At 41.5% G+C, this 15010-nt stretch overlaps 1 protein-coding gene across 1 annotated transcript; it reads left to right on the top strand.

Moving 5' to 3' along the window:
- The first annotated feature begins 2896 nt into the window (after nt 1–2896).
- On the top strand, nt 2897–12914 carry LOC133932931 (uncharacterized). Its single transcript, XM_062379838.1, has 3 exons — nt 2897–3234; nt 7668–7755; nt 11666–12914. Exons 1-3 carry the CDS (start codon nt 3223–3225, stop codon nt 12283–12285), a joined length of 720 nt encoding a protein of 239 aa, XP_062235822.1. The 5' UTR covers nt 2897–3222; the 3' UTR covers nt 12286–12914.
- The last annotated feature ends 2096 nt before the right edge of the window (nt 12915–15010 follow it).

The raw sequence follows: 15010 nt of genomic DNA on the forward strand, positions 1-15010 counted from the left end.
CAGACGCTTTTCATCAGATACACTCTGTTTGTGTGTTCGTCTTCAGAATAACCAGTGTTAGAAAGCACAGCACGATACACAGAGGTAGATTCAATGTGCTGTACAGGGGCTGTAAAAAAACCTAGATTATAATAAAATCAGTTTAAAAAGCACAGTTTCAAACAATTATCTTCTAGCAAAATAAAAGATCGAAAAGATGAGAATAAAAGACGGGAAATAAATAAAATCATTGTATTATGATACAACCAAATTTATCGTACCTGGTTCACGAGGAGCACATGCATTAGAATAAGATATAAAATTTTATACCACGGTAAAATTACTAAAGAATATAAAATTGCATAAGATGATGGATTTATAAGAATTATGGGAAATCTGAGAAAATGGCAACGTTACAAGAAGTGATTAAACATTCCTGAATCCGTTCCTTTGTCCAGATGCTCGCCAAAACCGGATGGATTCTATTCAGTAATTTTTGCTCACAAACACACAATGCTCAATGCTAATCTCCGCGGTGATATCAACGAAGAGGTGGTGTCAGGGTTAATCTGGCCACATGTGACTCCTTCACCTCTCTGCAGCAGGAAGCAGGAAGACATAAAGACGTAGTAAACAGTAGAGCAGCTGTGTGAGGCCGCACGTACACACAGCAGAGCTTTGAGATAAACACTAACTCCATCGTAAAACATCAGCACCAAACATAAAGCGCACATGAATTGAGGGAGATGAAGAGTTACGGGATCACCAAGGCTATTCCAGGCCATCTTGAGGGAGAGTGTGTCGGTGATCAGCAGCGAAGGGAGCGAAATGGCCGATGTGTCCGTCTTTGAAGTGAAAGTGCAGAATTCCATCTTTGTGAATAATGAATAATGTACGACTGAGCAGAACCTACACTCGCTCCCGCCACTTAGTTCGTCTGACAACTGTAATAAACTCCAGACCCGTACACCTCACTCGTCTTCTCCTGAGGATCAGCGCTAATGAAGTTTCCTCCGAGCTGCCGCAAAGAAATGACTGGTTTTAGTTTTTAATGTGCAGAGATTTCACGAGAAACAAAAGTTAGTCTTTCCTTCTGGGACAATTAACGTGAACGCCTTCTCTTGTTGCGAAAGTAAAATTTTGGTACACAATTTTATGACATCATCACTTTTAAACCAATTAGCATAATTTTGCAATCAGCTCTTAATAGAAGCTTTTAAAAAAAAAAACACTTTTGAGCCAAAACTACGTTGGCCCTGAAGTGCAAATCTCAATTTCAAATGGTAAAACATCAACAAATACAAATCACTGTACACGTCGTTGAACCTCTGGTGAACAATGGCGGTACCTGCTGTCACTAAGGACAGTCACTGATTGGACAAACACACACACCCGTCTTTTTATCACAGAGGAAATATGCCATACACGTTCGGTGGCGGAAAAACAACAAGGAAACCAGAGGGGAGTAAAAATAGGCGGCAGGTTCTGCCCTTTCCTGTTAGAAGTTAATGTTGTTGTGTTTTTATGAGTTGTCCCCATTTGGACCTCAGGGCCACCGTCCATCAGTTTTTTATGTTGCTCATACAACTTGTCCTTTTTGCTAGCTGTAGTACAAATATTGGAAAGTTGTGACAAGCTGTCGTTTGAACTCTCTCGACCCATTTTTGTTTATCAGCGTCCACGTTTCTTCCACATTCCAACAAAACAAAGTCCGAACAACAACTTCACAGCTCAGGAAATGGAACTCTCTGAGGAGCGTGTTAATGCACCGTATGTTTAAGTCCGTGTTGCAAGCAGTTGTTGCTGTGACGTACTGTTGTTACGATTTCTTTTGTTACGATGAGCAAACAACTTTGGCTGTGAGGAGATGAGACGGCTGCAGACACGACAGAGGAGTTGGATCCTGCCTTTTAAAAAAAACAAAAAACTGCTTTGTCAATGTAGAAAGTTCATTTGAGCCACTTTAGCTCAGCAAATGTTTATATTTCTGAATAACAAATCCAGCTCGGTGCTTTATAATCCTGAATCAAGCAGCAGGAAGAAAAAAATATGAGGGAGAAACCCGACAGCCGGTGAGCACACTCAATACTCAGAGAATAATAACCACACATTTATATGTCCCTGAGCTTCCAGGAATTATTTCCCTTCTATGTAAATAGCACAAAACATTTATTTTTTTCCATTTTATTTACAAATTTCACACAATAGTAGAGTTGATTCAGGAGGAGAATTAAAGTCAGTTTGTGCATCGTGTCGACAAGCAAAAAGAGCTCAGACCGAACTGAACTTTAGATGAATATCTGCTCTGTTGCTGAGGATTTCACTGATGAATTATCCACAACTTCCCCCGAAGACTTCCCTCCTGTAAACATGTGAAAGTCATTCCAATAATGTTGATACGCAAAACCGCAATGTGGAAATACACAGAAGAATCGCGAACACATCATTAATAACCACGGAAAATACCACATTCCACATGATAGAAATTGACAGAGTGTGTCCATGTTGCGTTGTTGTTTACGTGCTTCATGGCTTGAACTTTATGTTTGTTTATGAAGTTTTAAGAAAACTGGACATTTTGCAGCATCTGTGCACGAGGTCTCTTGGGTTACATGTTGCATCTGTTCAGAAGCTTTGAACTGACTTGATACAATATCACTCTTATAAACCTCTATTCTATATAATTATTTTACCGATAGTATATGGTTGTACTTTCTTTATGTATTTTTGTGTTTGACTGATTGATATTCAAATTGTAATCACTTTTATCATTTTTTATTATATCTTTATCATAAGTGCCATATAAGTAAAGTTGATTATAATTATGAAAATATATATACATGTAAGTTGTCATATCTCTCACCATATCTCTGTAAAGATCCCTATGATACAATAATGTCTCTCTGCACCACTTTAATTCAAATGCAGTTTCACCTACGTGAATTCCATCTTTCTCTCTCCTCAGCCTCCGACCCTGAAGTCGATCCTGTCACGTCCACCCACCACCTCCTCGTCGCCTGATCCTCTGTTCCACCGTGCCATCACACAGAGGACTAGCTCTCAAAGGAGAAGCTGGGATTTATGTTACACCTGAGTTTCTCTGGAGACTCGAGCTAAGTGAATGAGAGCAGGAACCTTGGAGCTCACGCTCAGGGCTGCAGTGCTGTTGATGAGGCCTCTGGTAGATTCCTCTGAGGCTCTGATATCAGATTCCTTCAGCACCGAACACGATCCTTTGTCAACATGACGGGTTTGGTAAGAATACATATTTGATTCTCCTTGTTGATTCTGGGGAAACTCATTTTTCATTCGTCACGCCAACTTTTGTCTACGGAGCTGAAATATGGTGAAGGAGCTCCAACTAAATTGAAAAAGTAGAAGATCCCAAATTGCTTTATATTTGGGACTGCGACAAACTGCGAGTCAGATAAGTCCGATATTTTTTAATAACCTTCTTTGTGGAGGTGCTGCCAATTTGGAACATGAGGAGTGGGGCCCATGAAGCGATGTTTGAGTTCAGCAGGGCGGCAGATGCTGGGAAGTTAAGAGCATAAAACATTTATTTACAAAACTTAGGAGATAATTATGACAATGCACAGAGAGACTGACAAACCAAAAGCAACAAGCATTCTCTCTGCTCCAGTAATTGTGTCGTTGTCGCAGGATTATGACAACAACAAGGACAACAACAACAACAAAATCCAACAATCATCTTTAAATGTTTATTTTACACTCTTAGGTGAAGAAAAACAAGTTGAATAACCATTAAAAAAATGCAGAAATAAACTTGTTTGCCTCAGGTTGTCAGTGCTGACCTCTCTCCTCTGGTCTCTCCACCGCGAGCGCAATGCATGATGGTATATATAGCTTGATTAGTCTGTTTTACACTGCTTTTCACGATGCATTGTGGGAAATAATGAGTCCACTATATAGGGAATGAAAAATGTCACTAATCTGACATCTCTACGAAATGGTGAGCTCTCTATATAGTGGCCTATATAGTGATTGAGGAGGAACAGAGGCGCAGTGGGGGGGTTATAACAAGACGACTTTTCAGCAACGCACTACAGATTTTCTCCTGTTGCTAATATGCATCAACTAAATCTCAATGCGAGTAGATGAAAACGTTGCATTTTCACGTTGGATTCACTCGAGCGTGAGCGTCCTTCCCCTATGATCCATGTCAATATATAAGATGTGTCACACAGCTTGATACCTTGTTTTCCCCTGCTGTCTCAGATAATTGAAAATTAATTTCAGATTTTCAAAAGCTCACCACCTGCAGTGACTGATTTATATTCTTCTGTATTCCCACTGTCCATATAACCTTCCTATTTGATGAAGCTGGTTCGGTCGATGTCAGATGCTGCTGTGGGCCTGGTTTGTCAGAGGGTTCATGACACCTGGAGCTTCCCTTTCCTCTTCTCCCTCTTTATCACATCAATGTCTCATCACTACATGTCACTGACTTGACTACTTCACTTCCCCACAGTCCTTGTGATAGATCGATGATCCGTGCTGCGGCCACATCGTGGATGGTGGTGGTGGATCGCCATCTTAGTGGTGGATCATGATGGTGGCAGTTGATCATGGACTAGGATAACAACAAGACTGCTTGATAGACTGCTCACATATTCTACCCCTACCCTGCTCCCGTCATCTCTATCAGACATTTTCAAATGTTAAAATACTTTAAACATTTACACACTTTTCCAATATGTTACAAACTGTTTCTTCTCATCAATGTCATTTAGCATTTTGGTGAAACTTGAATGAAGCTTTAGTCACAGAGACATGAAGAAGAATCAGATCAACTGGATTTTTCCGCTGCAGTGGATCTCAGCCGTGCGCTGCTGAGAATTCATCGGATTTCAGTCCCACTTAAAAAAAACACCTGATGAGGTGTAAGGGTCCAGAAGAAGTGCGGTGTGAGAGTGGAGAGGCTGACGGCTCCGGTGGCATGTAGCCGTGACATCTCAGGTTCAGCTCAGCCTCAGAGCCGTGCCCCGCGTGTCTTCACCTGCTCATTTACAACACTGCTGCTGCTGCTCTCTGCTCCCGAGTGACGCAGAAATGCTGCCCAAAAAGATTTCTCTATTTTCTCTTATTTCTTTTGAATTGGAACAGAGGAGGAGACGGAAATAAACTGAAGATATGCGTCTTTGACGTAGATTGCGATCAGTTATTACCTTCGCCCACAAAACTTGGTGACAGGATGCATTATAGGTCAGGAAGTCAACGGATAAATCTGTTTATGTCATATGTTAAAGCGATTAGATTGCATTGCTCAAATACCAGTTATAAAGATCTTTGGGATTATTTCAATACAGAAAGGCATCAGTGGTATCAGGGTTTTATTGCAGGTGCAGCTTTCATAAATAAAAACCTTAAAACTGCTCAAACTAAACGGGAAAAATTTGTGAGTATGATTTTAGCCTCACAGACATATCAGTTGCAGTAACATTTCTGTGAGGTTCACTCTGTAGAGTGACAATGTTACTGCACAGTGATTTAGTGAATAATCATGGGAGTAGTGTGCATGATCTCCCATGTGCAGCAGGGCTCCTCCTCCTCCTCCTGCAGCCCCACTATTAAACCTCCACTGCTACAGACCTGGATACATAGCGTCTGTAAATCCACCGTGCGTGGGGAGGAATAGATATGAGCCGGTTCAGCGAGTGACTTCCCCCGATACATTAAAAATCATAGATAGGGGAATACAGTCTTTTAGGACCTATGTTCAATATGGGCATACCATACATTTTTATTGAGAAATCTTAACCTGAAGGTCTAAAGCTGTTCTGTGTCTGAGCCCAAAGAAATCGAAGGCCATTGTGTTTCACGAGACAGAAAACTTCCTGCCACATTTCCATCGCCAGTTCTTTTTCAATCTCCCCTCGTCCAAGGTCGGACACGAGTACGTTTGATTCACTTTCAAGGCAAGTTCAGATTAAATCGAAGCTCAAACTTTCGAAGACGACCACACACCACTCAGCTTACCAGTGTCTCATTCACGAACACACTGATAACAATGCAGCCTGTGTGACTAGCAGGAGAGACATGGCGTTGGGTCCTGCTCAAGGACACTTCAACACATGGACAAAAAGAGCTGGGGATTGAACCACCAAAACTGTGTGGACAGAGCGCTCTGCCTCCCGAGCCACAGCTGCCTCGACCAACGGAATTACTTTAACGTTAAATCTGATATAGCCTGGTTCTCTTCACCGTAGTCGTCTGTTGTTGTCCGAAACCTATTTAAGGGGAAGAACAGAAGAGCAGAACAATAACATGAGCCTTTATTTCTGATTTTATTTTTAGTTTTAATGGACATAATGTGAACTGTCGCAGTTGCCTCATTGGATCATATGCTGTAGCATAGCGGCTTACCCTCTGTAGCGGTTAGCCATCAAATCCAATAAATGCAAATACAGATCCTGTCTGACGTCAAAAAGGAGGGAGGAGGCAGCTGGTGAACCTGGAGTGTTCATCTGGATGTGGATTTTATATACCACTTCTCCTGAGCATCGCATTGGCAGCTAGCATGGCACGTTGAAGTCGTTATGACGAATGGAAAGTATCGGGCACACTGTGTCAAGGCAACGCAAACACCTGAGTCCTGCATAACCATACTATTGTTGACATGTATTGATTAAAGTGTGGACATGGGACCCCAGCCTGTTTGGTTCCAACTCAAGGCCTTAAGATGTTATTGGGGTTCAGGTTTGGTTCGATCATGTTGGCTGGACTGTCTACTTGATTTTTTACATTGCATGTGCCTGTGATTTTGGTTAATACCAGGCTAGGATTGGTTTGGGTTTAAATCTCTGGCCCAAGCCTCACTCCAGTTCTGATACTGTAGAACTCCTGCTTCCTGTCATTTTTCAAATTGAGATTTAAAGATTTTTAGATAAATGTCTCGGGGCCACACACAGAGCATTCCAGTTGGAGAGAGAGTCTTGAAAGATGCACTGACACATTATTGATTTTTTTTCTCCTTGTTGACAGCAAGAAAAGAAAAATTATGCTCTAACCTTCCGTCAGATTTGTCACACGTCTTTTAAAGTATTTCTTCTGAGCTTCATCACCTGTGTTCCCAGGGAGATTGATCACAGTGGGGAACCTAGGCAGCACTGTCATGATCAGGTTTATTTCTGGTCACAATCAACGTTGGGCAGCTGGCGCCCCACGGAGGCCTGTTGCGTCATCAGTCTTGTAAGAGGCTGTTAAAGCAGGACTGCCCTCCCTCTGTCCCATTCGTAAAGCCACCAATTAGTGTAAAAGCCCAGTGAAGCTTCCCTCTTTCACCTTGTGAATGTGACATTTCACCGCAGATATAATGGTGTTGAAAAGCAGCCAGCGGCTGCTGAAATCCATCAGAGGCCAGATGGACCAAATGAATCCTCAGCAGATAATGACTCAGCCCTCTCAGGTACTCTGCGTATGAATTCAAGAGCTCATGATAACAAACCCTAAAATGTTTAAAGGTTTGGGCAGTAAAAGAAGGACACACTACCTCCTCTGACATTAATGAAGGAGACTTAAAGTTTGAAAGAAACAGAGATAAATTTAAAAGGAGAAACAACTTTGGATTTGCACAGTTTGTTCTTCATCATCAATCTACAGTGTGTTTGTGCATTATGCGGTGTTAAAATTGACTCCTCAGCATCGCTTGTCTCTGTGTTTTCCAGGTAGTGATTTCCTTTAGTCCCCAAATGTTCTTTTTGTCACCCACCAATGAGGACGTCAACGTGTTGCCTTCAGCTCTGTGGTACAAAGGTGAGATTTTCAACTTCAGAGTCACTGTTTTCACTCACAAACACACAACGTCTTCTGGCTGTGTCGCACTAAGCTGTGTTGATTCCACCGTCACAATGAGATATTGATTTCTTTTTTGATGCCCCCTGATTCACTGACAACAATGCCCGACCGAAACCGTTTGTTATTTTACACTGCTGAGAACATTTCTGATTTTAAACTCGATCTGTGGTTGTGATGGAAACATTTTGATTTGATCTTGTCCATGTTAGTTAAGGGAATAAGAAATATTAGCATCAAACCAGAAAAATGTGATGGAGTACTGAAATGAAATAAATCAGATATTTTGAGAATTATAACAAGAATTCCATTGTAAATTTGCAATATCACAAGAATAGAGTTGCAATATTTAACAAATAAAGTTTAAATTTTAATTCATGTTTATTTTAGATGGGGAATATCAAAAGCTTAGGTTGGCTATAAGGATATCAGTGTTGACATCTCTGTAATATATTAAGGGGTTTGTAGTTTCTCAAAATCAAGCTTTTCTCTGAAAAGAAATTGCGACTTTATCCTCCTTAATATTATGACCTCGCAACTTTCTTTTAATTGCAAAATCATTCTCTCAATATTAGGACTTTATTCTGGTAACATTATGACTTTACTCTCAGCCATGGCTTTATTTTGTCATGACTCTGGACTCAAGACCTGGACTTTAATAGTCCTGAAGGGTATTTTGTCTATTGTTGCTAATTTAAACATTTCAAAGTACTAAAATATGGATTTATCTTTAAATTGGCTTCTATAGCTTTTGTTCTGGCCTGCTGTGCGGCTTTTTGTGGACAATTCCAGATAATTTGGCAGCAAATTGGATTCTCTCTGCTGTGTGAACTGACCGAAACCAGACTGATCAACAGCAGCAGGATTAATTCTATAATTGTTCATCAGTATTCCTCTCACACCATCATATCTTGCAGGTCTAACAACCACCTTAAAGGCATTTGTGTGCTTCCACTGCTTCTCAGGGTTATTCAAGTGTCCTCAGGGAAAATGCCTGAACCATATGTGCAGCTCCTTTTATGAGCGCTGTGTGTGACGCATGTGCTGTTTGCAAACGGTAAATGAACCTCTTAGCAGTAATTGTATGGGAGGTGTCTCCAATGTGGGGGAGTAACATAGGTTACTCATTGTGAGTGTGCACCAAGAAGCACAGCTCAAGGTAAATGCACCAAACTGTGTCGTTTGTTGTGTTACAGGAAATCAATGCTGTGGCTGAAGCTGCCAGCTGATGTTTGGCACCCAAGTCAATTGTCTATGAAATAACAACCTGAGGGAGCATTATTATTTTTTGTTTTCTCTTCCTGGTCTTGAGGCCATTACCACAAGGATCTGGACCAAATAAGATAGGACAGAGTTTTCCATGTGCCCCATTTAGGTTTTTTTACGCTCTCTGATGTTTTGGTCCCAAGAGGACAGTGCACAAACTCATGTGGGGGACATCCTTACTAAGAATCTGCGTGGACTGTCCACAACATGTTTATATCTCATCCTCGGTTGGATACTTTCTAAGAGGTTGCAAAGGTGTCTTAACCCCAAAACACAACTTTGTCTGTCTGGTAGGAGGTTTAACAGGACATTTTCTAATGTGCATCTTTGGAACTCAAACCGTCAACTGCAGTATGGACAGAAGCAAACCTGTCTGAGGTCAAGTGGAAGCCAGGAACTAGTTGTTGGTTGTGCCTGTTTGCAGCAGAGCAACATTCATTTTGTTCTCAACAGAATCCTGCTGGAAATATATATTGATTACTCGACTCTCTTAATTGGCTGGTTGCTAAAATAAAATGGTTAACTTCTTCCTCCATTCAGTGGAAACCGTAGAGACTGGTGATTTTCAGCTGCAGTGATGCCGTTCCCATTCAATATGGCTTAAATTGTTTTCATCCATTGTCGATATAACTAGTGATTAGTGCAGCTTCAAGCTAAATAAATCAACTGATGATGGTAAACATTGGAAAAGATAAAAAAGCAATTTTACACAAACTCTGAAAATAAAACACTTTATTTGTTTTGCCTCTTAACAATGTCATCGTACTTCTGCCTTTGCTTTTATTAGGAAATTGTTGATGATTGGAAGTCACTTATCACTTGTGTTGTAAGTTGTAAACCTTTGAACACGAGAGATTGTGCCTTTTTTTTCTGGTGAGAAAGTGGTTCGAGTCCATCTCTTCTCAACATTTTCCCTCTATTTTAAACTTTTTCCTCTGGGTTGCTGAAGTTATGTGAGTTAAAAGCTGTGGGGGTTTTAACTGATGATGATGATGATGATGATGATGATGATGATGATGATGATGATGATGATGAAGAGCAGCAGGTTAAATCAGCAGCAAACTGAGTTCCTGCATTTTATTTCAGGTTCTGTTTAGTATCTGCGCATTCTTTGTGAAAACACAACTTTGGTCGTGAAAAGAAGCTGGTTTGAAATAGTCAGTGTGGAAATTCAAAGTCTTCAATGTGCTGAGTGAAGGCGTGGTGCACTTTTATTTGAGCTTTGCTGATAATTGGCAATTTCACACAGAGCCGGAATCAAAGGCTGCGGAGGTTGATACACTGTCCGTCTCTGTGAGCTCCAACAGCGACTGTGATGTGACAGTGAGAGGTAAACGAAGGACGCGGGAGACGACGCGATATTGTAAATATTCACGTCTGCAAAATGAATTTTCAGATGATTTTATTTACATGGAACCATAAATCGGCATTGATTTCCTCCAGAGAGTCGCTGTGATGGTGGAGCGACATCTCTGCCGTGGTTTATCAAATTCAGATGCTGTGAAGAAGAGATTCAGAGCAGACGGACACTTCTGAATTTCATTTGGATTGATGTGGGTCGCAGAGAGGTTTGAAAAGTTGACCGTCTGTTGAAAGAAGATGAACAACAGAGGCATCGGTAAAATGTGCATGTGACGATAATGAATAAAGAGGGTGCACAGTGTTTGTCTGAAAGGCCCAGAAGGATGTTGAAATATTTAAGCAGTGCGCTGGGTTTTTCCACGTCCTTTCTCCGCCATCAAAACAATATTGATCTATGATGTCATCAGGCTTATCTGATTGGTGTGAAGAAGAAGAAAGGGCGACGACAACAGGTAGACCACTGGGGCCACAAAGCGTCGCACAATGTCGTGTTCTTGTTAAAAGGCTGGTTTCAAAGCTGCGACTTTGAAAAACTTGAATAACTGGTTGTTTTCTTTAAATTGATATGTTTTTCATGTCTTTAGCAGCTCTGAACTGCTGCAAAAAGCAGATACATGTCAAAACCTGTCAGGAACACAAGAGAATTGATTTTCTCAGCTGGAGTGAACAAGATGAGTTGAGACTCGCAGCCTTCAGGCAGCGCAGGTCTAATCCTGAGCTTATTTGGTGGATGATTTGAACCCTTTAATTAAGTGACCATGCTGCTAAGGCCTCTGCTGCTCACCAGCCTTACAGACTAGAAAGTCAATACACCGGACTAACATGAACATGGTTAAATATTGAAACTCATTTGAAATTTAGATGCTTGTTTTAATTTGTCAACTTTTGCCAAATGTTCTCTGATGCAGCTTCTCAAACATGAAATTTGAAGTTTTCTATGATAGAACTTTCATGGTCAGACAAAACATGACATCATGACACTATCTTGAACCCATGGGGGCATTTTAAGATTACTCTACATATTTATAATAAACTTCCTCTAATTTGTATAAATATTTTAATAGGATGCTTCTTTTTTCCATAGCTCCTAAACTAATGCTGAATCGAATACAAGTCGGACATCCCTCTTTTCGTTGGATTTAAATGTAGACTTATTTTATATGAATATTTCAATGTAAAAATCGGTGTGTGTTCTCTTTGGCGTGTGCTATAATCTCCTCTCTGATTTCTCCCTTTACTCTAGCAGCCCAAAGCAAACCCTCTCTGAAGAAAATGTGGGGAAGGATTAAGACATGCGCTGCAAAGCAGTTTGCCCAAGTGTCCCTTTGTCATATTGTGGAGAGACTGAATAAGAAGAACTTTGACAGTCCTGACAACCCAGCCTTTGACAAGGTTTTAAGTAGGCAGTCAATGCAGGCTGTCATGAGTGATATTGACACTCTGCTTCCAACAGCAGTTGGTGAGATACAGCGGGGGCAGAATGTGTCTCAATGGATGGATGATATTTTCAGTGGTAATACCCTCGAGTTAACCAATGAGCTGAAAAATATCCTCATCAATCACATTGATAGGATGAGGCCTAAGATCACCTCACGACCAAAAGCCTCACAACCAAAAGCCTCACAATCACTGCGCACAAGCATAACGGTTTGTCCGCCACCTGCTATCATATCAGCTGACATCCTTGGCATTGTGTGGTGTTTCCTTGGAGTACTGAGGTGGTGGCTTCACACACAGTCAGAAACTCTCACTTCCAGGGTGATAACACAAACTTTAGAAAAAGCTGTGTCCGATCGGTGGGGCCAGTCTGCCTTCAGCAGCTCGTCAAGAGTCTGGCTCAGAAAGCGAGCTGACGTCTCCTGAATTCAAGGAAGAATTCAGCGAAGAGCAAGACCCAACAGTGGACGGAAGGAAATTACCCTTCAGATAATTGTTCTGAAGCTGGTTACGAGACCCAGCACTTGACACATATATTGTCTCTGTCCTCAAAGATCTGCTTGTGACGCCACCATAAAGATCCATCGTCATCAGCAGGTTCTTCTCCTGACTGTGCAACGCCTTCTCCAAACCCTTTCAATCAAAAATATTGTTACCAGATTATCAGAATGAAGCTGTGTAACTTGGATAAGTTTGAGTCTTTATACCCCATAGATTACCGTTTCCATTAAAATTGTCTTTGCCTGAAAATGAATGTTTCTTTTTCATTCCCCAATGGCAGCTCCTTGCCAAGTCCTCGCAGAGTGATAACAGTACAGATCCTCCAGCTGCAGCAATGAAAAATTATGAAAGGACTATTAAAGGGGTGAAGAAGAAATGTAAATTAAAACCCTCCAGCTTGTCTTACTCTGAACATGCATGGTTTTGACATGTTATTATGATGATGCAGTTTGCACATGTTCTGGTGTTTACTGCGGCCATCACAATTACAGGTTAACAAATTTAAAGATGAAACGACATGACCTGGCTGCAGTCCAATAAATAAATCCTGCATCCTCCTTGTTAGTGGTTGGGACATGGATCAAACTTAACAGAAAATGTTGAATAAAGTTTCACAATGATTCTGAAAGTTTCTGTCATTTTATGTACTTATTTAAATGAGGTGACACATCTGGATTGACAGCTTGTGATTTATCGACGGTACTGTTTGATTTAGTTTTTTGCTGGACCCGAAAGCAGACACAGAGAGGGATTGGTTGTGAATGAAGAGTCTTTAAATGAAGAGCTGGGGAAGGCAGATAACAGGCTGGTGGCTGGCAGAGAATGAGCAGACGATCCTGTGAGCCTGAGAAAAGGCAGGCGGTTGGGTTCTGGCGATCCTGATGAGAAAAACACCATTAGAAGTTTCACAAGAAGCATACAAAATAAGATTCCACCTGTAAAAGTCAGCGTGGCTGAGAGTGTGTACCACTGAGGTAACTGAACAACATGGCCATGAGTGGGGAGAAGACCTGGATTCTTGAGACTGTGCAAAAGAACAACACACATTACCGTCACAGGTACCTGGCTACCGCACAAACTGTGGCTCTAAACAACGTCACCAGAACAAGATGGCATCGTTAAACTCTGTGATACTTTGGTTTAACTTCTGAATAGTTAGCGGGAGAAGTGGAGACCTGTTGTCCAGAAGTGTAAGACCTCTTGTAACATTGGCACAAAAGCTTTAGTTATGCAGATGTTGAGATACTTCACTGGCTATAAGTGAAGACTTGAGCTGTTGGTGATATGGTTTGCATGAAAAGTCACAGGATCACCAAAGTCATTAGATTCATCCTCTGGGCACCATGAATGACTGTACAACATTTCACGGCAACCACTCAAACCCTTTTTTGAGATCTTGGCGTACATATGCCAAATACAATGATCAGCCTGGAGCCAGTTTAATCAACCTGCAGGTGGTCATAGCTTATGGTCAGGATGCCTCCTGTTTCCTGAGCACAACAAGCTGCATGGAGGAAGACTTGAGACAAGGGATTAGGTGTTCTGTCTGGAAACGCAGTGGCATCCCCCCTTGGAGACAAGAAGACAGGGCTTTACCTGCTGTCGAGTTGACCTTGGACCAGATAATCATCTGCAATGGGTTTACAGACAGAACGTTCGACAAACTGATATAGTGGAGCTGCTAAAATGAACATCTCATCGAATACAACCCTGACACATCGGGTCAGGGTTGAAAATGAAACCTACATTTTTAGCTCGGCTCTTCATTCATAATTGATAAAACAAACACGTTCAGGCATAGGGACAAAGATTCAAGAGCGTCACTAACCATTCCTTTGAGTGGTAGTAAGACATCAAGTGGCATATTTTCGAAAATTGACGTTTCAAAACCTCAGGTCGTTCAATTACATTTGAAGGCCATAACCATTTTACACCCCAGAAACATAATGATTACTCTAGGCCGAAAGGTGGGGTCTCGGTGTGAAATAGCATTCTGCCGAGCTAATGTCCCCCGGTGGGAGGTGTGAGTGAGGAGTCGCTCTCTGTCACAGATGGACAAATGTATTTCTCTGCAGCAGCAGCTCAGTGACACTGATCCACACAAAGCACCCGGAGGCTCTGGTGGATTGTTGGTGGAGCATGACGCAGTGACTCTGACTTTGGTTCGGTCACATCACTCCCTCTGTGTAGAGATGTTTTTAAGTCCCTGTCATCAGCGTGTTCAAAAACACATTACACTGATTGCAGCTCCATCTCATGTCTTCCTATTGGGCCATTTACCACTGATGTCAGCCATTCCTCGGGTTCCATTATCTCCAGTTCAGCGTCAGGGGTCTGTTTACTACAATGATGCCATGATTGCCAAGTCTTCATACTGATAGTTGGTTTAACAGGTGAAAAGAGGCTCCACTGTTTGTCCTTGAAGAGATGCTGCAGATTCAGATGGCTAGAAAGTCTCCACTGATCTGTTTTGTCACAGATGAGTCACCTCCTCACAAAGCTTTTTTTGAATTTAGATCAGCTACGTCAAATGTCAGCGTGGTTACAGTGTAAAACACAAACCTGCACAACCTCCTCACTTCATACAGAGAATGCATCTCAATGTTTAGTTGAATCTTGACTGTTCGCCACTCTCTCATCCCTCTGAGCA

This window comes from Platichthys flesus, chromosome 21, assembly GCF_949316205.1.
Source record: "Platichthys flesus chromosome 21, fPlaFle2.1, whole genome shotgun sequence".
Taxonomy (NCBI): Eukaryota; Metazoa; Chordata; class Actinopteri; order Pleuronectiformes; family Pleuronectidae; genus Platichthys; species Platichthys flesus.